General features: G+C 35.1%; 2 protein-coding genes and 1 non-coding gene across 4 annotated transcripts; 2 read left to right on the forward strand and 1 right to left on the reverse strand.

The window, feature by feature from the left end:
* Window positions 1–7: 7 nt before the first annotated feature.
* On the forward strand, window positions 8–9,501 carry zda (peptidyl-prolyl cis-trans isomerase zonda). The gene is made up of 8 exons (XM_076125135.1): window positions 8–165; window positions 308–496; window positions 938–1,081; window positions 1,833–2,095; window positions 6,351–6,597; window positions 6,821–7,105; window positions 7,785–7,901; window positions 8,247–9,501. The coding sequence occupies exons 2-7, from the start codon at window positions 308–310 to the stop codon at window positions 7,869–7,871; spliced, it is 1,215 nt and encodes a 404-aa protein (XP_075981250.1). The 5' UTR covers window positions 8–165; the 3' UTR covers window positions 7,872–7,901; window positions 8,247–9,501.
* On the reverse strand, window positions 9,502–21,714 carry PIG-G (phosphatidylinositol glycan anchor biosynthesis class G). 2 transcript variants are annotated; one of them, XM_076125133.1, is made up of 13 exons: window positions 20,905–21,714; window positions 20,442–20,628; window positions 19,703–19,768; window positions 17,599–17,808; window positions 16,217–16,420; window positions 15,624–15,757; window positions 15,082–15,275; window positions 14,278–14,468; window positions 13,147–13,739; window positions 12,749–12,861; window positions 11,858–12,483; window positions 11,279–11,451; window positions 9,502–10,915 (listed from the first exon to the last, which is right to left on the reverse strand). In XM_076125133.1, the coding sequence occupies exons 1-13, from the start codon at window positions 21,060–21,062 to the stop codon at window positions 10,660–10,662; spliced, it is 3,105 nt and encodes a 1,034-aa protein (XP_075981248.1). In that variant the 5' UTR covers window positions 21,063–21,714; the 3' UTR covers window positions 9,502–10,659. The 2 variants fall into 2 exon arrangements, with proteins under 2 accessions (XP_075981248.1, XP_075981249.1); XM_076125134.1 differs by lacking the exon at window positions 19,703–19,768 and having other exon boundaries at window positions 20,905–21,713.
* Window positions 13,946–14,018, forward strand: TRNAK-CUU (transfer RNA lysine (anticodon CUU)). The gene has a single exon. It is a non-coding gene; the product is annotated as a tRNA-Lys (tRNA).
* Window positions 21,715–22,477: the final 763 nt, after the last annotated feature.

Consider the following 22,477-nt stretch of genomic DNA (forward strand, 5'->3'; position numbering starts at 1 on the left):
TTACGTTATACTTTGAACGGTTCTCAGTTATTTCTATTAACGTCATTCATTCAATCAATTCATTCACAATTTCACAAAAAAAGTCAAATCCGAAAAGTTGAATTGTCATTTAAAATATTATTATTTTGAAAAGTATTTTGTTAAAAATCATAGTTGATTGTTAAGGTAAGGCTGTTAGATTTGGTTGTTATAATTTAAACTTATGTTTAAAGCGTTAAAGTTTACAAATAAGTGGTATATGGAAACGATAAACATTATTACGTATTATATATTACGATGATCACAAATCACGAGCGCGTGTTTGTAGATGAGCGAAGGGGAAGGCACTTTGGTGGACAAGTCGGAGAGCAGCTCGTTCGAGGACCTCGCTGCGGCGGCGGCTCATGAGATCGAGGAGGCCAAGCTTGCAGAGGCAGCTGCTTCCAAAGACAAGTCTGAAGAAACAAAAACTGACGAATGGCAAGATGTTCTTGGGTCAGGTGCACTTCTGAAAAAGGCAAGTCAAAAATTCCGTATAAAACAATATAGAACGATTCCAAGTTCTGATATATTTTACACACTTTAGAAAGTAAATAACAGAGAATGGTACTTGAATGTATTAGCCTTGATATGGCCTTTTCGCAGATATATTTATTTGTTAGTCATATAACTAAGTTTATTCATAAATGCTTAGTAGTGAGCTCATGAATATTCTTCAAATATGTAATTTACTTAATACAAGTCTTTATATATTTTTATTCATTTAATTATGTGGCTTAAAGGACTTAAACAAAGTTTTTTGCTGTCACCGATACTGTCATTGTTTTTGCACTTTTTTGTTTTTGTTATTGTGTTATAAAAGTAGCAGCATTGATAAAGGATATGATTGGGTAAACACTTTCAAGGTTCAAAAACATATTATAGTTTCTGGAAATATAAAGTGTTTTGTCATTCACAGATAATAAAACTTGGTGATGAATCAAAGGGTTTGAGACCACATAGAAGTGATATTTGCAGAATAAGCTATGAGGTCAAAATTAAGGACACAGATCATATTGTGGAGAAACGGGATCAAGTCAAAATATACTTGGGAGATAATGAAGTGAGTTTCATTTTATTTCTTTGTTGTTTCATATTTTGGATCCTTTCCAATTGGATTAAAGAAAGCTTTGAATACTGGCAGATTGTTTTCAACAGACCTTTGTTCTGAACTTTTTATTAGTTTTAAATTGTCTATGTTTTTAGGCAGACGTCACAAACATTATGCTAATGTATTGAAATGAGTTTGTAAAATGAATTATTTATCATTTGAGAATTTGTTTTGTACATAATGTATGTGACACACATTATTTGTGTATGTTTTCTATTTATCAGTAACAAGTGTGAGCTGATTGTACAATGAAAGTAATCAGGTATTGACTTTATATTTTCCATTACAATAGAAATGTTTTAATCTTATCTGCCATCTGTCTATCAGTGATACCAAAACTGTGTTGTTGACGACAATCCTTGGAAATTTAAGATAAAGATAATATTGTCAGTTATACAATTGTATTATTATTATATTAGTTATCCACTCAAACGTCCCTGGAGACTAAAGTATCCATAATTATATTACAATACCCTCCACGGACGTTTGAGGGGTTATACAATGTTATTGTTTACTTGTTATATGACTGTACTTGGTTTTATAATTACCATGACTTGTAGATCAAAAGATTTTGCAACTTTCAATGGATAACTAGAACAAAGAAGTTACATAGTTATTTAGGTTTATTTAAGGAGGATGCAATGTAAACAAATCCTGCATAATAAGTGTTTACAATATAATTTAATAAACATCTCGTTTTTAGATCCTACAAGGATTGGACTTAGCAGTTACATTGATGTACAAAGGTGAAGAATGTCTTCTACAAATGGCTCCACGATTTGGTTTTGGAGAAAATGGCCTGAAGCCCGGCGAGAGTTTAGGACTGGTGGGAGAGCTGGATGCTCCAAAATACGAGGGGCCAGTGATAGGCCCAGATACTTGGTTAGATGCTAGAGTTGAATTACACGATTGGGATGAGGAACCCGATCATGAAACTGTGTCAATAGCTGAAAGAATGGAAATTGGGTGAGTTGTTCAAACTTTTATTTACTTCATTAAACTTCATACAATTTAGCTGTGAGTCATAGCTATTGGATGCATCTGATTGATTTACTGTCTTTTCAAAACAACAACTAGCTATCAAACTATCTAGTCTATCATTAAAGATTGTTTAAGCTAAGATTACAGGTAGTAGAATAGTAACAAGATAGTATTATAAAAATTATTTGATTATTTTAACAATTCATATGTGTAAACTTGAGTGCTTCGAGGATTTTCCTTTCGTTAGGCACTTTACCGTAACACGGCTGTTCACCTTTCGGCAGGTCGATCACCTTTACCTCGTATCTCACGAACTAATATTGTTTCTTTATACTTTTTGTACAGATAAACATAATTTGCATAATTATCTAAATCCGTTTTTTCATATCATTTAATTGCTAAATCTTATAATACTTATTTATCAATTATCGTAATTCTTACTAATATTATAAATGCGAAAAGCCCAATCGTTTCATGTCGTTTGTTACACAATCATGCCTAAACGGTTAAACACATTTTGAAGACTACGCAAAAAGTTTTTAACCCGGGAAATATTTTTACGCGGACGAAGTTGACAGATGGTAGATATTTCAGTACAAATAAATTTCAAGATAGATTATCTTTGTGTGGATGTAACTTATGCCTACATTCATAACCCATACGTCATCATAGAATGTCTACAATGTATTACACTTTCTTTGTATTGTTACTTAGTTGGTATCTTGACGTAACTGTGGTTAATTACTCAGTATTTACAAGGCGATATTATGATCAATCAGTATGATGCATAATCACAATGATTAGCAAAAAGGTCGATGACCAACACGTTTATGATAAAAACGTGTTCCTGTTTCGGTCTTCAGGTAAAGCTAATTTATGCAAAATGGGCTTTTGTAAGGTAAAAATAATGTAGGCTTCCGTAATTTTTTTATAATATTATGTGCATAAAATTATGTTGTGAAAGTTAAGTCTTAGTTCCTTCTTGTAATAAATACCGGAAAGATCTCTTCACCGAACACCAGAGAGCTCTATCAAATAAAGTCAACGCAAGTATCGTATTTAGTATGATACCGTGCTGATTTAAGTTAAATCCGTGGCGCAGTGATTAAGGTGGACGCCATGCTACGTGACCAATGCGTTGAGAGGTCGTAGATTCGATTTCCATTCGGAATAATTAATTTTTCGTGTGAGGTCTGGTTCTACTTTGTGGCTGTTGTTTGTATGCTTGTGAAAGACTCCGCGACACTAAATAAATACTTATGGCCGGCGTTTTATTTTGCATTTGACCGTCTTTACAAAAAGTGCGCGTCTTTTACGTTCCCAAAATCAGCGTAGTAAAATGACCTACACTAATTCCGTCTGACGCGAATTAAATCACTTGATAGTAGTGCATGCCCTTGAATATATTTACATGAAACTCACTGTTTGACTTAGATATCGTGACCTTGACATATTAAACGTTGACAAACGCTTGCTTTATTGTGATTACTTTAATATTCGGGTCGCTGTATAAACGTATCAGGCACTGTCGACATTGATTGAAATGTTTTTTTGAGTAGATAACTTTTGTGAGATGTAGGCTTAATCCTTTTGTTATTTCGCGTTCAAAGAAACGCGTATCATATTCATTTATCATTTTAAAATAATGTCTAGTTTTGGTACTGATCCAACTACTTCACTGAGATTTTGGATAGGCTTAAAATAGCGGGATTATTTCATTTTACCTAATCAGATATGCTTATTAAGTCTTGTTTTTATTGAAATTGATAAACATCCTTACCTAAGATCTAAAACTATATTTTGGGTTGTAATATTTGGTATGTGTAGAAATCGAACCCATGTCAAATGCCCAATCGAACATGCATTATCTGCAGATCATAATCCTCTGGTAACTACGAATCCAACAAAAGAAGTTTAGTATCAGTTACCCATGTTCTCAGTTATTTAACAATCAACAATGTTTTACGCTTGTTATCAACTGATTGGTGACCGCGTGTACCGTATATAATAAACGATAACCAAGAAATTGATTCGAAGGCCACATATTTTGGTTACACATACAATCAATACCGATCTGTTACAATATTTATGCACAAACAAAGATTGTTTTAGTAATTCTAGCTGATTAAACTAATTACTTAATAAAATCACCCTAATTTTATCAAAATACTTATGTACTCATTCAAAATTCATGTGATTTTATCAAATTATCAAAAAAAGTAACCAGTAAGAGAGCAATGACTCATCATATACGTCTGTGAGTTTCGTCTATCTCACAGCCAAATTTTAATCAAAATTGCTTCAGCAGTTTAGCCGTGTCAGCACAACATGCCGAAAAAGGTACTCTCGCGCATTATATTCTGCTAAAAACTTAAGCACTTATTTGTATAAAAGTAAGAACATCTGTTACGTTTTAGCAATTCGATTTTTACGTCTGTTTTGGCCTTATGAATACTATAAATACCTTAAACAGCATCGCCGTAGGCTGTAGTTTACCTAACACAAGTCGACCTTGATAGAGATTTGATCTTTATAAAGTTGTCCTAAAATGTCATACTAACACAAATCTTTATAAAATCTCTTTTTTTTTTACTTTACATTTAAATAACTGTAACAATTTATTTATAGAAGCAAAAGTAGTGTGTGATCTCCTAGTACCGTTAAGGTGCGGTTTTACATAGATATAACTACTGATTTATCCTTCGATATAGGTACTGAATTATGCGTTAGTATCTCATAGCCAGTGGATGCTTTCTTCCTTTTCGAATTGTCTTCGCTAAGACCAAGGAAAATAGCTTATCTATATTAATCATCTGTGCAAGTATCATTCGTAATTTTTATAGGGTCTGTTTTAGGATCACGCTAAGAACTAAGCTCCTGCTTATTTGTTAAAAGTTTTGATTAAAGTCGATATTGTGATTACAGTTCATAAATAAAAAGGGCTCAATTTCAGAACATGATAAATTTCTAGGAATCCGTAATAAAGTAGCTAAACAGCCTACTGTATTGCGGTTATTATGCTAGAGTTGTTATTGATATAACACGTTAGCAAGACCTTCAACAGTTTGTTCACAATGAATGAATGAAATAGAACAACATTGTTTTATACGAATCAGATAAAAAACTTACAACGTACTTATAAAAACGGTTATACGGATGTGCTTATCGTACACTTAATGGTGGATAGAAATAGACTGCATATAAAAACCAAGCCATTGATTAAATAGATAACTATCCCGTAAATAATTATAAGAATAATTGATGTTAATGGAGCGTTTCGTTAACCCGTTACCTGGAAATTATAGATTAACCGAAAACCAAAATCAATGTGAACATGAAAGTTGGGATATTATCTCGAAACTCAACTTATTTAACACATTACACAGGTTACTTTTTACCCACACTGGTAAAGTTTTTTAGGGCCCAGGGCTTTTCCATCTCCGCACCAGATGTTCGGCTACCGGGGCGGTTTCCTAGTGGTATCACCACATAACCCAAGATTACCCTCCCAGGAAATTTGGGTATCCGAAGGGATTTTTCCCCCCGCAAAAAAAAGGTTACTTTTTACCCTGGGAATATATGTATAACTCGCGCATGAAGTTAGTAGCTAGTGTTTTCTATAACAAGAACTTCTTCAAAAGGAAAACCTCAAGCACTATATAATTTGCGATCTAAATTCTCCTTTACCTGTAAATAAGACGTATATTTAATACGTAGAAGATTTCTCGACGCTGCATGATGACGGATCATATTTTTTCATGTACACAACTACGTCATTGTAGGCTTTTAAATTTAGAGATAACTTATCATGCAGATATGTAAATGCATTATTGTTTACGTTTGTAGAAACGTGACTATTTAATCAATCAATAGTCAAAATGTGAAAGCTAATGCTAACTCATTATTTATTCATTTATGTACCGAACCTAGTTTTCGAACGTACCAAACTTAACCAAACCAATCTACTACTAATATCGCTCTTCCTTACCTACTTACTGCACACACTGGGCGGTTTCGTTTGTTATGCGTATACGAGCGCATACGCACGTACGTAAACATCTACAAAGAGAAAGAATAAAGACAGAAAAAATATTTTACCCTTTAGCATTGCTAACAATCAAATTTTTACTACTTACAACATTTTAGCAAACACCGGTAACCTATCGTTTTTCACGTGGGATAAGTTTAATCCAAGGATGACCAGAAAAACAATCTTCAAATAAACTCTTTAACGTTCCAGCGTGCGACGACGTGCCCGAGGTAACTGGTGGTACGGTCGCGGTGAGGCGCAGCTCGCCGTGCAGTTGTACAGACGAGCTCTAGACGCGCTCGATGAGTCTGAAGGAGGGATCACGGACCCCACGCCGACGGGAGACCTCGCACCTACGTCTGATGCCCTACAGGCGCTGTTAGATGAAAGACTCAGGGTCCATAATAATATGGCCGCTGCGCAGTTGAAGGCTGGTGCTTATGAAGCTGCTTTACAGGTAACAAATAAAAAACTGTCGTGTTATTACGATGAGTCATTGCTCTCTTGACAATGTTGCTAAATATTCATTAGGAAGTCACAACCAAACTGATCATGGATGTATTGCCATTCGTGTAGCGTTTAATCCTAAACAAACGTTATGTTTACACATGTCACATTGATCTCGACCCTTGGAAATGTTTAAAAAATGTCTACAACACCTCTTCTTTTGTCAATTTCAGGCAGTAACCCGTGTGCTAAGTTGTCAGCCGAAAAACGCGAAAGCTTTGTACCGCAAGTCGCGTATTCTATCAGCAATGGGCCGCAATTCTGAGGCACTTGAAGCTGCGCGGGCCGCAGCAGCCGCGGCGCCTGAAGACAGCGGCACAAGGAAAGAGCTGCAACGATGTGAACAGCGCGCCACTAGAGATCGCTCTGTGGAGAGGAGACTCGCTAAACGCATGCTTGGTAACCCCGCGCAACCCAAGAATGGAGGCGAGCCTGATAAGAAACCTTCTAGAGCTAAGGTTCGTTCAAGTATACTTGTCTTATATTCGACGTGGTCATAATAAAAAGGAAAAGTTGTTTAATTACTTGAAATCCCGACTTTTCCGTGTTATTTATTGTTGCGCGATCTAGCAGCATTAAGGAAATTTGCTAAAAATGCTGATTAATATGATTTTAATGTAATCTAAAAATAACCCTTTCGTGAAGTAATGTTCTGTCACGCTGATTGTCGAACTAATGTTGACTTGAAATATAAACTTAAATAATGATCTCACGAGGTAATTACCCGATGTTGTCGTCAAATGTTAATTATCACATTTAGCCAGTATTTATCTGATTGAAATAATGATGTTCATGACTAAGTAATAAACATCAAAAACTAACATGCATACAGTGAAAACATGAATAATTATCGCTTTGAAAATTACTTGATACGTTGATTATATCAACATTTAAGAAACAATTAAGGTGTATTAGGAAATATATATTTAGATGTTCTCTGTTCTCTAAGGGATTTGTGTGATTAGAACTTTGTTTATTTTCGCTTTGATACGATACATGCGATTACGTATACGTATGTATACGTTCCACTGTACAAATGTCTCAAACGGGCGTAAACGAAGTATTCGACAAAATTTCGTTAGTATAATCATTGCAGAGTGACATAGGATAGTTAAATAAGTTCATATAATGTTGTAGATGCTGATGTGGGGTTCTCTTCTGCTGAGCCTGCTAGTGGGCGTGGCCAGCGTGCTCGTGTACCGGTACAAGATACAGGCGCATTGACGTACGCGCAACAACACTTATACTACAGAAGTGAGTTTCTACAATACTTTATTTTAACATAGCTCGTTATTGAAAAAAAATTATATAGAATTTAGTTTTTAAAAAGTTGTATTATCATCTGAAACATAAAAATATACTTTTACCTGGGGTAAGCTAGAAATATTTTGTTTCCACCTGTCTGCATCTCGTGTCACAGTTTTTGCTTCCATTCATCATCAAATCATTACATAGCTTATCTCGCCATTACAATATTTTTTTTTGTTTCTGTAAAACCATTTGATGAATCTTATCAGAAAATAATGGTGTCCGTATCTTTAGGGTAAAAAAAGTTGTAAGTTGTATTTTTATATTGATAAAGTTTTGTATATATTACAGGTTGTTGGGGATTCCAATGGTGTAATTGGACGGGAATGGTGCACACTATACTTAAGGCCACGTCATTTATCTTCGCTGACAGAAATCATAGGCATTCGACAGCTGTTGGTCTTTACCCTACGTATCGGTAACGAGAGAATATATCATGTATAGTTACTGCTGTAAATATTTACTTTATAAAAGTTTCTCTGCATTGCCGCCGCGCAATCACAATATTTTTTTATATTTATACAAGTTACGAATTATTTTCGATACATCGCAGCAAGTTTTAGAATCAAGTGGTTGCATTTCGAACAGTATTTGTTTAGAACAAATTCGAAACGCTTCACACAACTAATTTGATTAGTTTTCGTGAAACTATATTTGAAGTTAGTTAATTAATCGATGTCTTCTTACATGACGATGGGATTCCAATTGATGTAATTAGGCAATATTAGTACCAACTTTACTGTAAAATGGGGATAGGTTTAGTTAATTAGGTATATTCGCAATTATTTTAATCTTCGGCTAAATGTCTCCAGTTCGTCACTTTGTGCATTTATATCTAAATTCTATGTATATAATATGTATATGTGTGAAAATTTGTTTATAGTTAGTGCCAAAATGTATCATATAAATATGTAGATATCACTATGTATAACAATAGACCTAATATGTGAAGACAGATATTAAAATTAATGAACAAAATTGTAACACAATACATATTTTTTTACTCTATATTTGGAAGTGAGGTGGTAAGTTCGGGTAAATATATCATTCCACGTTTTGTAGAGCAAATAGCGAGGCCTCTGACTTTACATTTGGGTGCCTTTCTCTCGCATTTATACAGGGTGTTATGTATCTCCCATACACTGTATCGCTAATATATCAGATGGTGTAGGGGAACTAGAGCCCTCGTCCTATCTATCTAGACATTGTTGTATTATGTGTATAACGTTGTTTCACCGCCAGCTGATTGTTCTCAGTAGGTTCCTTAGATAAATTATAATGTTATTCTAAATATCTTCTAGATATCGCTTAACGGTGGTGGAACTCACTTGAATCTATCTCAGTGGTTAAAATAAGAGAATAACATATATTAAGTACTTTGTTATTTCCAGTTGAATTAAAAATGCACACAAATTAATGTAAAATTTAGATTTATTTAGGAGATTGGTTTGGAAGAGTCTAAGCGACTCCGTATAGAATATCAATAAAAACAAAAATGGTGGTTCCAGTATACACTTACACTAATAAAGAAAATTTATTAAAACTATTTGTTTTATTTCTTAATTTATTTATTCTGCCTTTACACACGAAATTAGTAAAAACTCACATTTCTACTAAAACATTGTTGTAACGCATCGCATTTGCTATCAGAATAAAGTGTAAATAAAGAGGAAATATAAAAATATTTTGTTATTGTGGAATGTTTAATTTATAATTTCTACATTAATGTTTTTTAAAATATTGTCACTATTCCACATTCATTAAATACAAATTTCTTATAACTAATGTCAAAAAATCATAAGCTTTTAAACAACCGCATGAATTCAATACTTTTAGGTACATACACAATTCAATTGTACTATTTTCATGGGATGTACTGGCTATATTTTTAGCTGCATATTTTTTTACTTTAAAGGGTATATCATATTCAAAAACAGCTATCTTAAGTTACAAATAATAACAAATACACAGCCGTTTCACCCGCGGCATTATATATTAATTGTATTATTCGATGGCATCTATATGGTAACATTATTTACAATAAAGTACCTACTAGTTATCAACTTTGTTTATAAAAATACATTATAATGGCGCTAGTGAATATAATAAGTACATTTGCAAATTATTTGAAAACGTTCAAGTAAAGGCGAAATGGCGAAGTATTAAACTTGTGATTGCTTTTAAACAATTCTTATAATAATAGTATAGATAACATATTTTAGTCTTGTTTAATTATTTACATAGGAGGTAACTGACGGATAATATAATCAGCAAAATTATCGGATGCAAGGTCATCACTCATCATTCATCTGTGGTTTTGTAAACCTCAGTTAGTCTCTTGCCCAAGGCAACACAACGACAATCTCGTAAAATCCTTCAGAACTATCCGAACGCAAGACACCAATCAAATCTGAAGAAAATATTTGACCAATAGATCACAATCTCAAAACTTATAATCATATAACATCAACGCGATTAACCTCAAATCATATTGGAAGAATCGCTAAGCCTCATGTTATATACGAAGCATGATTGGGAAAACGTCTTACGGTAATGGTATAAGTTTTCGTCGCTCGCAGGCTGCGGCTAAATAACTATCCCGCCGCTCGCTCGGCTCATACATTTTATTCATCTTCACTCTCGGGATTTTAACTTTCTTCGACCTAGATCTACGAGGTCTTGCCTTTCGTTTCGTTATCTTATATCAAAGTTTAGATCTATTTGTAAATATTCTTGCTAATTTGTTTGTGATGTGAGCTAGAGCTTCTATTTGTGCGATAGTTCCTAGAGCTTGTAAACTAAATACTGTCGCTACGAAGTCGTAGAGCAGTTTGGGTGAGAACACCGTCCACACGAACAGGTGATGTCGGAATACTGTGGCTATTATACAATATACTACTAACGCGTACACTCGGTGTAGCGCTAGGATATTTGTTGCTCGCCATGTTTGTTGTAAATATCTGGAACAAAATTGAAAATGTTTATAATTCTTGCCTAGTTTTTGCCTAGACTGAGACGATATCACAAATGTAAAGATTGATTTTATAGACATTCGACAACCGAATAGCTATCGACAAAATGTTATATGTATAGCTAATCAGCGTCTGTATCGTTTTAGCTAGAACTATTTTCTTCGAGTACAATTCAGAAGCTCTGTAGTCGATAGACTAAAAAACTATGCTGGAATCCTGGATTTGTTTTGGTAGCGTGTTCAAATTGAGTTGACGCCTGGTTTATGAAAAATTAGGAAAAGACTGCAGTGACGATCCGTTTTCGAATTATATCATGTCTTTTCTTACAGAAGTTATAATAGATATACTAACTCTTTCCACGACTCGGCCTGCGCGGCGATGGTACAGAAGAGCGCGGCGCCGGCCAGCGCGGGCCCGGCGTAGGCGTGCAGGCCCATGCGCAGCGCCACGCGCGCCGGGCAGTACTCGCGCAGACCCACGTAGCCCGAGCCCAGGTCCACCGACGCCAGGCTGTTCGAGTTGCCCTGAAGAAAACACGAATTAAAGTAGAAAAATGCATTTACACCACAATCATTAAAACAATAATAGGTATCGGAGGACAAAGCAGAAAAATAGCTTCAGCAGATATTACATTTTCGGATGGAAATCATGTGGTAAAACTATGTGAACAATTCAACAGAAATACGCAGCTTTGCGCTTTAACATTTCATTGTTATCAGAAATATACAGTCCTAACCCCCGGTTTCTGAGTACATTTAACGGTAGTTTATATATTCAATAGTGTTTTAACTTATACAAAAAAACGCTATTGAATAGATAAACTACTCACCGTTAAATGTACTCAGAAACCGAGAATAAGTGATGAGAAACAAATGCAAAACCAGACTAGACATAGTGCTAGAAGCAAAATAAAAAACAAATCTAGCTTACCTGATAGAAGAAAAACAGTATCCCAATCCACATATGAACTAGCGTCCGACTTAAAATATCGACAACCTCAGTCCTTTTCCCCGACCGCGAATCCAATAACTTATGATCCATACACTTCGATGTTAATTTACACGTAATAAATATACTGGGCACCATGATCACATTGTGGGGCCTCATCAACAACGTCACTATCAACATCATATTGTTCAACATGAGATGAGACGACGATCTCACGAAATTAAGTTTTACTTCTTCAACATTCCAAGGTTCATCCATCACTGGATCATAGAAATGGTCCTCAGTTTTCGCTTTAGGTACATTATAAACAAATTTATTTGTAGCCGGAGTGATGTCTTCTAAAGGTTTAAGTCCACAGGTTCTAAAAGCACCGATGTAGGAGAGAACTTCGAATATAAATTGTAGGATCAGTACAGCCCAGAATACATTGACTATTTGTACTGGGTCCCACGTTTGAATGTCTTCGAGTGGTACGTCTAGAGTCTTCGTGGATATTCTGTAGGAAAGGATGCAGAATCCAGCGGCTAGAGTCAGTATTGTGTGAATGTGGAGCACGTTGTTCATGTAGCGGAGATTGCGGATGCACACCAATAATGTGCCTATGGTACCTGGAATACAAGCAATTTCTTAGTCATTGTTCTGAATGAAATAATATCAAAGATATTTCTATACATTAAGCCCTTGACAGTCGCATGTTTTAGAAACATTATACAATTTCAAGTAACGCTCAAAAGTATATACGAGTTACGTCAAAGTGATGAAGACGGTATGATTTTTAATAGTTGCTTTAAATTAAGGGACTCATTCATTAATTCTACCGTGAAACTAGCTTTATGTACTATTACTATAAGCGTGAGTAATTATAAAACTTACCTATGACTAGATGAGCTTGGAGGTAGAAAGCGTTTTCAGGCGCATTGAGCCAGTCCGCTGTGTCGGGCAGGAACAACCAGCGATCACCTGTCTGGTTCATTGTTCGTAGATATCTACAATGAAAGAAAATAAATGTAATATCTTGTATTGACAAAACAGTAAACCGTTCAAGCAATTAGTTGTAAAGTTTAAGTTTAATTAGGCGTATTTTCCATTAGAGATGGGCAACGAGAACTTTAGTAATAGACTTATATAAGTTGCACAAACAGCATCAAGTAAAAATAAACCAATCTAATAGTATCTATCCTTTTTAACTTACAAACATATAAACAAAAACCATTTAACTTTCTTAGATTGATAATAATCAAAAAATAAAAATAGGCAATCATCAATCTTACCTATGCAACGCGATAAGCAGCACCCACTTGGGCACGATGCCAACGCCCACAGCCGTCATTCTCTGCGCTAACTCCGGCTTATCCTGCACCTCAGTAGCGCCCGTCATCTTCTTACTCAAATACATGATAACAATAACCAGCGTCCGAACCAACACGAAAAACATCAGCGTATTCCAAAAGAAATACCACGTCATATGTTCCTCTTCAATAAAACTAGTACCAAAGAATGAAAAACTATGGAATATCGTTCCACCAATCAAAAGGTAGTCTATAGTATTCAAATCGTTTAATGTGGATAAATCTTTTATTTTTTCAACTCCTTTTTGTATGATAAAGTATGTGAGGGCCATAGCGAAAGGTATGGCTGCGAATTGTATGATCCATTCTGGTGTGAAGGAACAAACTTGACTTTTAGTTTCAGTGATGAAACAGGCTGTGACGAGTATGATGGAACATATTAACACGACGACGAATAACGCGACGAGTGAGCCTTGGAAGCTGACTGTGTTGTGTTGTCGAGTTATGGTGCTGGTCTTCCGCGCTCGGTCAGGTTGTAACGAGTATAGAGTCACGCAGAGAAGAGATGTCGCGATCTGTGGAAATATTTATTTAACGTTTTAGAGGCCATTTCTTCCATATATTTATTTATTAGATGGGATTTTGACAGCTGTTTTCTTTTATTATCGTCACTTTTCTAGCGGATAGGTTGTATGACCCTTTGAAACTAACTATAATTATATATTTTCATGTTTTGTTCGTTGCTTGGCAACAGATCCACATATTTCACTTCCTCTCACAAGCCCGGCTAGCTCAGTCGGTAGAGCATGAGACTCTTAATCTCAGGGTCGTGGGTTCGAGCCCCACGTTGGGCGCATATCTTTTTGACATTTATTTTTTCTTCCTGGGGCTTTTTAGTTATAGTCCAATCTTAATATTATGATTTTATAGAACAAACTCTGTTGTTTGTATTCTTTTTCATTTGTTAAAATATTTATACAGAATATGAGAGAGATAGTCAAAAATTACGATTATAATAACTAATCTAGTCCTGCTCGTCACTAGTTTATAAACAGACACAACAAATATTTTACATTATTATCATCCAAACGTAATATAAATTAAAGCACTCACCAGATACAACATGACAATAGCGACACCTATCGCAAACATATCGAAGCTAGTAGTAGTCACGTTCAGGTATTCGCTCATCTTTTCCAGCGACTCTTCGTAGAACTCTTTGGCTATCTTAGCTGCACTCTGTTGCCCGGTCACTAAGAAGTGCGAGAATTGCTTCTCTGCACGTTTGAATTGATGGTAGTACTCTGAAAACATATTTTTTTACGGTTATTAACATGTTATCCACACATTCATAAAGTCATGCCTTCTTCCCATATGGGTAGGTATAGACCAGAGAACACTACTTGGAATGTTCGTTACAATTTTTTTTTATGTTTTTCAAATTATATAGGGATTGTTTAATAAATGTCTGCTTAATTTTTTAGTATAAATGTAAAATCATAACCAATATTTTGTAATTTTTTTTGCGATTCCGTTCTGCGCAAGTTAAGTAAAAGAACATTCAATAGGCGTTCTGATATTACTGTGAAGTAGTTTTTGCTTTAAAGAGTAATAAATATACTCACAAACTTTCTTGTCTATAGTAATAGAACATTTTGGTCATAGGTACTAGGTATAGTAACATTAGCTAACAATTTTACTAGTTATTTTTCTACATTTATCAAAATCTATCCTAATATTATAAAGCTGAAGAGTTTGTTTGTTTGTTTGAACGCGCTAATCTCAGGAACTACTGGCCTGATTAGAAAAAAACGTTCAGTGTTAGATAGCCCATTTATCGAGGAAGGTTATAGGCTATATATCATTACGTTACGACCAAGGAGCAGAGTACGAGTAAAAATAGTCTGTTATACATACCAGCATCAGTAGATAGTCCCTGCTTAGTATTATGTTGTGCGGTCACATGCAGTAGATACAAGTGTTCGCGCACGTCTGAAGGTAGCAGCGATGGTAGGATGCGACCCGTACTGTCGCCGGGCGGCGCGGCACCCAGCAGCCACGCGATAGTCGGGGCGAGGTCCACTTGCGCTACTGTGGGACCTGGACCCACACTGGAAAGACAATAGGAGTATTTTCAAAACTTATCATATTATTGTAATGGTACTTGAGATAATATTTTTTGAAGATATGCATCGAAAATACAAAACACAGATAATTATTTTATTTTATTATAATTAGTCACGAAAGCGAAATCGGCTGGGACCTTGGCACCTTGAATCTTCGTTTCTTATAAGGATTTATAATTCTCTTTTTAGTTCTTACGAAGAGTCAATAAAGTTTTTATAGTAAAAATATCAGAAAGGACGTGGCATCCAGTTCGTTTTGATATATTTAACCGTTAAAATATTTAATACAAAGCTGGTACAATAAATCACATATGTATGTCATGTTATACAGACGGGTGTGGGCAGGAGAAGTCCTGAGCGCGCGCCACCCACAGCGGCACGAGCACCTCGCTGGAGCTGGCGCCGCCGTGGCCGCCCGCGTCGCGCATGCCGTGGTCCCCGCACACTATCAGCACGGCGCTGCGGTCCTGTACAATACACATTATGATCATTAAATTGTTGTGTTTCAGACTATAATGAAGATACTAGTTCAAGAATAAAAGAGGAATAAACAAAATAAATCGTTTTGTTGCTTTTTTTTTCATTCCTGACAGTAGGGTCAATTTGGGTAATTTTGAATAATTTGGGTAACATTGACAGTGGGAATATGAACTAGTTTCGATTATTTTTTCATATGAAACCAACACAATTGATAAAGGTTTATTTTAGTTTTGCAAACTGTTATCAATTGTTACCCACGTAGACTGTAGTATTGTTGTTGTATTTTTATTGGACACTGACAAAATGTTCGCAAATGCATGAGCGTGTACGTGCACGTACGTATGTCGTACGAGCGTTAAAAGATATACAAATTATGTATTTCTTGCGCCTTTAAAGCAAACGTGTTGTAAATACATTGAATACAATAAATAAATGGTTCAACTTACCCACTCTTGCATAGCAGTATAAATTTTCTTGACAACTTCGTCCATTTCTAACAATTTAGGCTTGATCTTGGCACTCCGCGCGCCTTCTAGATGTCCGATGTGATCGAGGCCTAAATAGTGAAGGACTAGGAAGTCGAAGGTGGGCTTCTTCTTCTCGTCAGGAGTCAGCACTGCGTCCAAGTGCCTCGTTACGTTGTTATCTACCTGGAATGTTTAAGAAAATAATAAGATATTATTTTAAGGTCACACTGCCGATCGGGGAGTAAGCGCTTGGTTAATTCTTGACATTCTTAATACCATAATGATTATTTGGGCCTGTTTTTAGGCTTACGGTTAAATGTCTTATTTAATAGAAAAAGAGACAGCAAAATGTAACCAGATATGTGAACCCTTATCTATTTAGAGCTGGGGAAATCGAGTAATATAATTGAAAAAGATTTAAACTTTTAGTTTTAAGTCACGACTTTCAGCTTTAGGTCAATTGCTTAGAAACAGAAATATTTGCTTTACTCTAGTTTACTTATTGTTTTATCAATTTATTAGTCATTTGATGTTATCGTAATTTCCGTTGTTACACGATAAGGCGAACGTAAATTTTATAGATTCTATGAGATAATGACATCATTTCAAGGGTTTCGTTGTCGCTTCTATTAGTTCTTATGTCTGGTTTACATATTGACTAGAAGCTGGTTTTAATCGCACATCGTTAAGTTTATAAGTCTAGTCTAGTCTGGTATTGTTAAGTTATCATGCAACAATTTTCATATCCCAGTTTTTATACAAATCTAACTAATCCTTATGAAAATCTTGACAAGCCTAGTAAACTCTGTACAGTCATAAAATCAATAAACAGTTTTAATAGCTTTAAATATCTGAATACTATCAGGTGTAACGAAATGGTTTCAGTTATAGTACCAAGATATTAACATACCTAGTATTGTTCATTTCCTTGATAGATTTATAGATCATGATAGATTTATGTTAACTTTCAACTGTATAATTTATCGATATTGTACACCGGTAGCGAAAACGAATGCTAAACGAATGATGGATAGATTCCTATACATTTTTTTGTTGATTTGTACAAAAATTCTTAGCGTCGATTTGGAAGTTATGGCTTTCGTGTCAATGATTTATGGTCGGACATCTATCGGTATGGATAGCAATGGTCTCCATAGTATAGAGACCATTACCTAAACCATTACTTAATAGATTAATATCACGCCTGTTATACCCAAAGGTGTATAAAATACATCCACGTTTCGCCATTACCAATGTTAGTCCTATGAAATAGGGGGCGAAATTAACAATGTTAGTCTCATGCAATAGGGGGCGAGACTAACACCGGGCATATTCAATTCGAATAATAAAATATGTCTTACCTCAGTATAATCGGTGACGAAGAACGAGGTAGTGCCGTCATACTCGGTCCATAACCCAGGGAACAGTCTAAGCCAGGTGTCGTCACCGTACATGACAGTCTTGCGGCCTCTTGCTTTAGCCACACGTAACACGCTGTCCCCTTGTACTGCTGGAGCACCGAAGTTAAGCGCAACATCCGCGAATGTGGACACACTGCCCGTCATCATGGCCTGATTGAAAAAGGAAAAATTAGTCATTGAATTCTTGAAGGTTCTTTGGGTAATGTAATTATAATATGGGTATGTCTTTTGTTTTTGTAATGAGAGATGTGCCTTTTTGGATATGGTGTGTTTAATTTAGTTGCATGGATATTAAGTTGACAATTCATGATGATGTTCGTACAAAATATATCCCGTGGAAGTTAATTGCGAGCATTACTATCAAAATTGATATATAACACAAAATGGTTGTAGTGATATTATAGTTCTTAGTATTAGTGAAAAGATAGACTCGGGTAGTAAAAATGCATGTAATCATCACGCTTGTATAATATGGAGTCTCCAGCCTTGATTTAGTTTTCTGTTATGTGTGTATAAATACGCAACACAATACAGTGACTTTACTATGGATCTATACATATTTAAATATGACTGTTTCGTAATTTATGTCTCTATGGAGAAAACAACGCTAGGTCTGCATATTATTCGCGCCCGGTAACAATCACATTACAATAGACAGACATCCCAACACCAGTACAGAGTAAGAGACACATGCAGTTTTAACAATTTGTACAAAATCCAAGCAAAGAAAAAAAAGAGTATAATTTTGAGTTCCCCTATCTCACATATTAGATGTCTTTTATTTGAATACTGTGTAATCACAACTAAAGTATCTATAGATTGGTACTAATATCGTAAATGTAGAACTTAGCCGCAGAACAGATTTTCATGTCATGTCTCATCTAGTACATGAAATTTTGCATGGATATAGTTTCAAATTTTATATATAAACTAGGCTACAATTTTCAGCGAAATACGCAAGCGGAACTGTGGGAATGAGCTAGTCAAAAATATGAGAAGGAAGTGTAGTAACATGTAATTAATTAGGTTACAATGTTAAACGAAATTAAGATGTAATAAAACGCAAAGAAAGGCACGCAATGTACGGTAGCAGTAGGAAGTGGTAATTGAACAAGATATTGGTGATTATTGTTCGTTCTTCCTAGAGGCGATGCGCTTGAACGCAGTTGTATTTAACGAGTGCAGTGACTCGGAACCACAGGAACATAATGTAATATAAGTAATGGCTTGTGTAACACTTATAATTGAATTGCTTATATGAATATTGGTCGGTTCAATGTGAGGCCATTATAGACCAAAGGACCGGCAGTGCTGAAACGGCTTTTTTCTCATACATTGACGCCGCTCTCGCATCGTAGCTATCAAAAAAGTACTTTGCTTATTTACATGCATTTGAATCTCCGCTACCCACATAGGTTTTATTTAGTGTAAGCCATAAGCATTTTTTTCGGGGAGTAACATTACCAAGTGTATTGCAACACTGACAATATCTCAGGGCAGATCAATCCGAAGCGACCTAAATTCAAGTACTGAATTTACTAAGTGTGAGGACACATTCAAGCCATTAAAACCTAATGTATTCCTGTTACTGGTTATTGTTGGCCACAAAATAACTGAGTGAGCTCGATGCAATAATAATAAATATCATTTACCAAATACTTGTATTGGAACACTCAACACAGCATAATAAATATGTACAACATGGTTTGCTTACTGTTCGCCTTTTAACCAGTTATTGAATAGCAATATCCTTTTTTGGAAACTGTAATATGTGTACATATTATTTCTGTTATATTTGAACTTTGTAATGAACTTTAGCAAGCACCACACCAGAGTGAATTATTATTATTCATGCAAATACACAAGCACAGACACAAACAAACACAAGACCAAAGAAAAAACTATCTAATATAATAAATAAATAGCTAAATAATACTACAAATTTAACTAAAAAAATATAAGTTATTGATGTTTTTTCTTTGCTCCACCAAAAAAGACCAATAATATTATCTAATACTAGTGTAATATACAAAGTGACACTTGCAAATATATCCCGCCAGAAGTTTATCGTGCGCCTCCATTGTGCCTTTTCCTTCTTACGCTCGGGTGACTGTACATAAGAAAATACTATGAAATATTTTTCTTTATATTCCTGCACTAAGAACTAAATCTTACGGGCTCTTCGCACATATATATATAAAGTGCTTCCGAACCCATAAAAATATTTGCGGATTATACAAATGTTTGTCATATGTGGGAATCCAATCAATGTGCCAACCATAGTGCTATCGTCATATAAAAAACTTGACGCCAACAATTTCGCGTCAATTTTATAACAGTTCGTGATCATAACTAACTATGAAGTTTTACGATTTAGATAATCATAATCTGTTTAATTGTATTACGTGAATACATAGTACAAAACAACAATATTTTTTCTTTGGTATTGCGATTGATTGACAATTAAATTTTTCAATTAACTTTACTTTAACAATTCTACTACCTTGCAGGCTGAAATTTTTCTTAATTCAATAATGGATAATTTAAAATCTCATTCTAAACTTAGTTTATTTTATTAAAAACCACAAAATATAACTTAATTGCAAGAATCATTACACTAATATATTGTCCAGTTTCACATCCACACTTAAATAAATTTCATAAGGTAGAAATATTTTAAAATCAGGGAGATCTACAATAGATTCTCACAATTCTTGCAATTAAGTAAATAAACAAAATTTTAAATATTATACCAATTTAAGCAGTTTTTTTGCTATATTTACCTTTATCCTGGGCATGGTGACAGTGGGTGGTTCTGCCACTGAGACATATATGCAAGCAGTTTTGTTCTTGAGTAACTGGCCAGCATATGGCATGTACTCTTCTGTGACAAAGTCATACCTCAGCCCGTCGATCACCATGAGAACCACACTGCTCTCACTGGAACTGTACACCTGGTGGCCGTCAATACTGGAACACAGATTACATTTATTATTTACTACTTTATTCATATAAAATAAATAATAACTTTAACCCATTATTGTCCCACTGCTGGGCAAGAATCTTCTACTAAATACTAATCTTCTGGAATAAGGGAAAGGTTAGGCCTTGTGCCCACCAAACTGGTCAAGTGTGGGTACTCTAATCATGCCCATATTTTTTTTTGTGTCTTGTAGTGTTAGGACTTAAATATATTCTCATTAGGGAATTCTGTTCAAATTTAAATTCTGAATGTAAACAACATACCTGACACCATCAATAAAGTTTGGCAGATCGTCTATATTCGATAGTTTTCCTGAATGGTACTTCAGTGGGAAGAATCCATACAGGAAAAGCACCAAGGAGGCCAGGCCCAGGAAGAGGAGGAACAGGCCGGTCCACCGGTGCTGTATCCAGCCCAGCATGGTGAACGACCTTCGCGACTTACAAACACTAAGTCCACACAAACACTAAGCCTATACCGGCGCGTTTTTTACGCTACATACACACACTTTCGCTCCAACAGTATTTAGTATCACGCGTACTTGTTTTCCCGCTATAGGAAACCGCATTGTGCAACGAGGATAAGGTTTATTTCATTCATTTTATGTAAACGTGTATCTCTTGTAATCTCTACACATATTATCGTTGCGGTTATGATAAGATCGCTTCAGGAAAAGAATGTTGAGGCTATAAAGCACTTTAATTTTCAGAAGATAGAAAGTGAGAAATATTGATAAGACAAAGTGTTTTGGAAACTCGCAATTAATAACAGCTGCGATTTTCCGGTAGGTAGCTGAGAAATAATACTGTGGTTTGCGAGTTTTTCTTTATTTTCAGTGTTTGAGTGATGTCATGACATGAAACCAATATATCGATACAGGTTTTGAATAAAATAAAAAAAGTAAATTGATTTTGTACGATAATTAATTATGTTCGTGGATGACTATTTTGACGCATTTCCAGCATTATAATTATTTATAGTTTCAAAAATAGTCTCGTACCTCAGCATACTATGTATTATTATATCGAATCCAATCCAAATAAATGATAATCGATTACGAAATCACGCGTTTGCCCCACTAAACTATCCACTACAAAATGACACTGACAGTTTTGACAATTGACAGATTCTTTGACACATTATTCGTTAAACTGAGTATGAACCTTTTGATACGATCATACCTGTCGGTATGATATGGGTTACTAAGGCTTTAGAAACTAATGCAAAGGACTATGCAATGCTACCTATAGGCTAATAGGTACACTCGCATAGGTGGAGTTGAAGAATTAATTCAAAACGATTTAGTTTTCTTAACAATTTTCAAGATATTGACAAATAGATAGATGCGTAAAAACATTTGCTTTCCTAAATTTGAGGTCAGTTTCACTGCTAATGAATAAGTCTCAGATTACCTATTTATCACATAAAAGTTACAGTGAATTCATGAAACTACAACTATCAAAATTCAACAAAGCTTACCGATACTTTATCAGGGCCCGGTGAAGTGGGGGCCGCAATCATAGTTTCGAAGTCAAAGGAAAACCACATAGGGTAAGTCGGTTTATAGGAAACAGTATAGCTTAGTGCTAAGCTAAGTATGTCTAGAAAGACGTACACAAGAATTCATTTTGGATATGGATGATATGGATACGGATTCCGAACAGAAACACCTGATATAAACTTCATAGGCACATTTATTAAGTTATGAACTGAATAATAATATTAATATAAATAATTTAATTCCTTAAAAATAGGTCTGTAAAGTGGTAATTCACCAATGTTTATAGAGATGGTAAAATACTTTAGGGTTAAAGTACTCACAAAGTTTTCTTTAAA

The sequence above is a fragment of the Anticarsia gemmatalis genome, chromosome 17 (genome assembly GCF_050436995.1).
Source record: "Anticarsia gemmatalis isolate Benzon Research Colony breed Stoneville strain chromosome 17, ilAntGemm2 primary, whole genome shotgun sequence".
Classification (NCBI taxonomy): domain Eukaryota; kingdom Metazoa; phylum Arthropoda; class Insecta; order Lepidoptera; family Erebidae; genus Anticarsia; species Anticarsia gemmatalis.

Coding starts and splice junctions, on each gene's coding strand:
- zda (XM_076125135.1), top strand. CDS start 308: ATGAGCGAAGGGGAAGGCACTTTGGTGGACAAGTCGGAGAGCAGCTCG. Junction 1,082..1,832: donor TATACTTGGGAGATAATGAA/GTGAGTTTCATT, acceptor TCTCGTTTTTAG/ATCCTACAAGGATTGGACTT. Junction 2,096..6,350: donor GCTGAAAGAATGGAAATTGG/GTGAGTTGTTCA, acceptor TTAACGTTCCAG/CGTGCGACGACGTGCCCGAG.
- PIG-G (XM_076125133.1), bottom strand. CDS start 21,062: ATGCTGGGCTGGATACAGCACCGGTGGACCGGCCTGTTCCTCCTCTTC. Junction 20,629..20,904: donor AACTTTATTGATGGTGTCAG/GTATGTTGTTTA, acceptor TCTGTGTTCCAG/TATTGACGGCCACCAGGTGT. Junction 11,452..11,857: donor TACTGTTTTTCTTCTATCAG/GTAAGCTAGATT, acceptor TGTTTTCTTCAG/GGCAACTCGAACAGCCTGGC.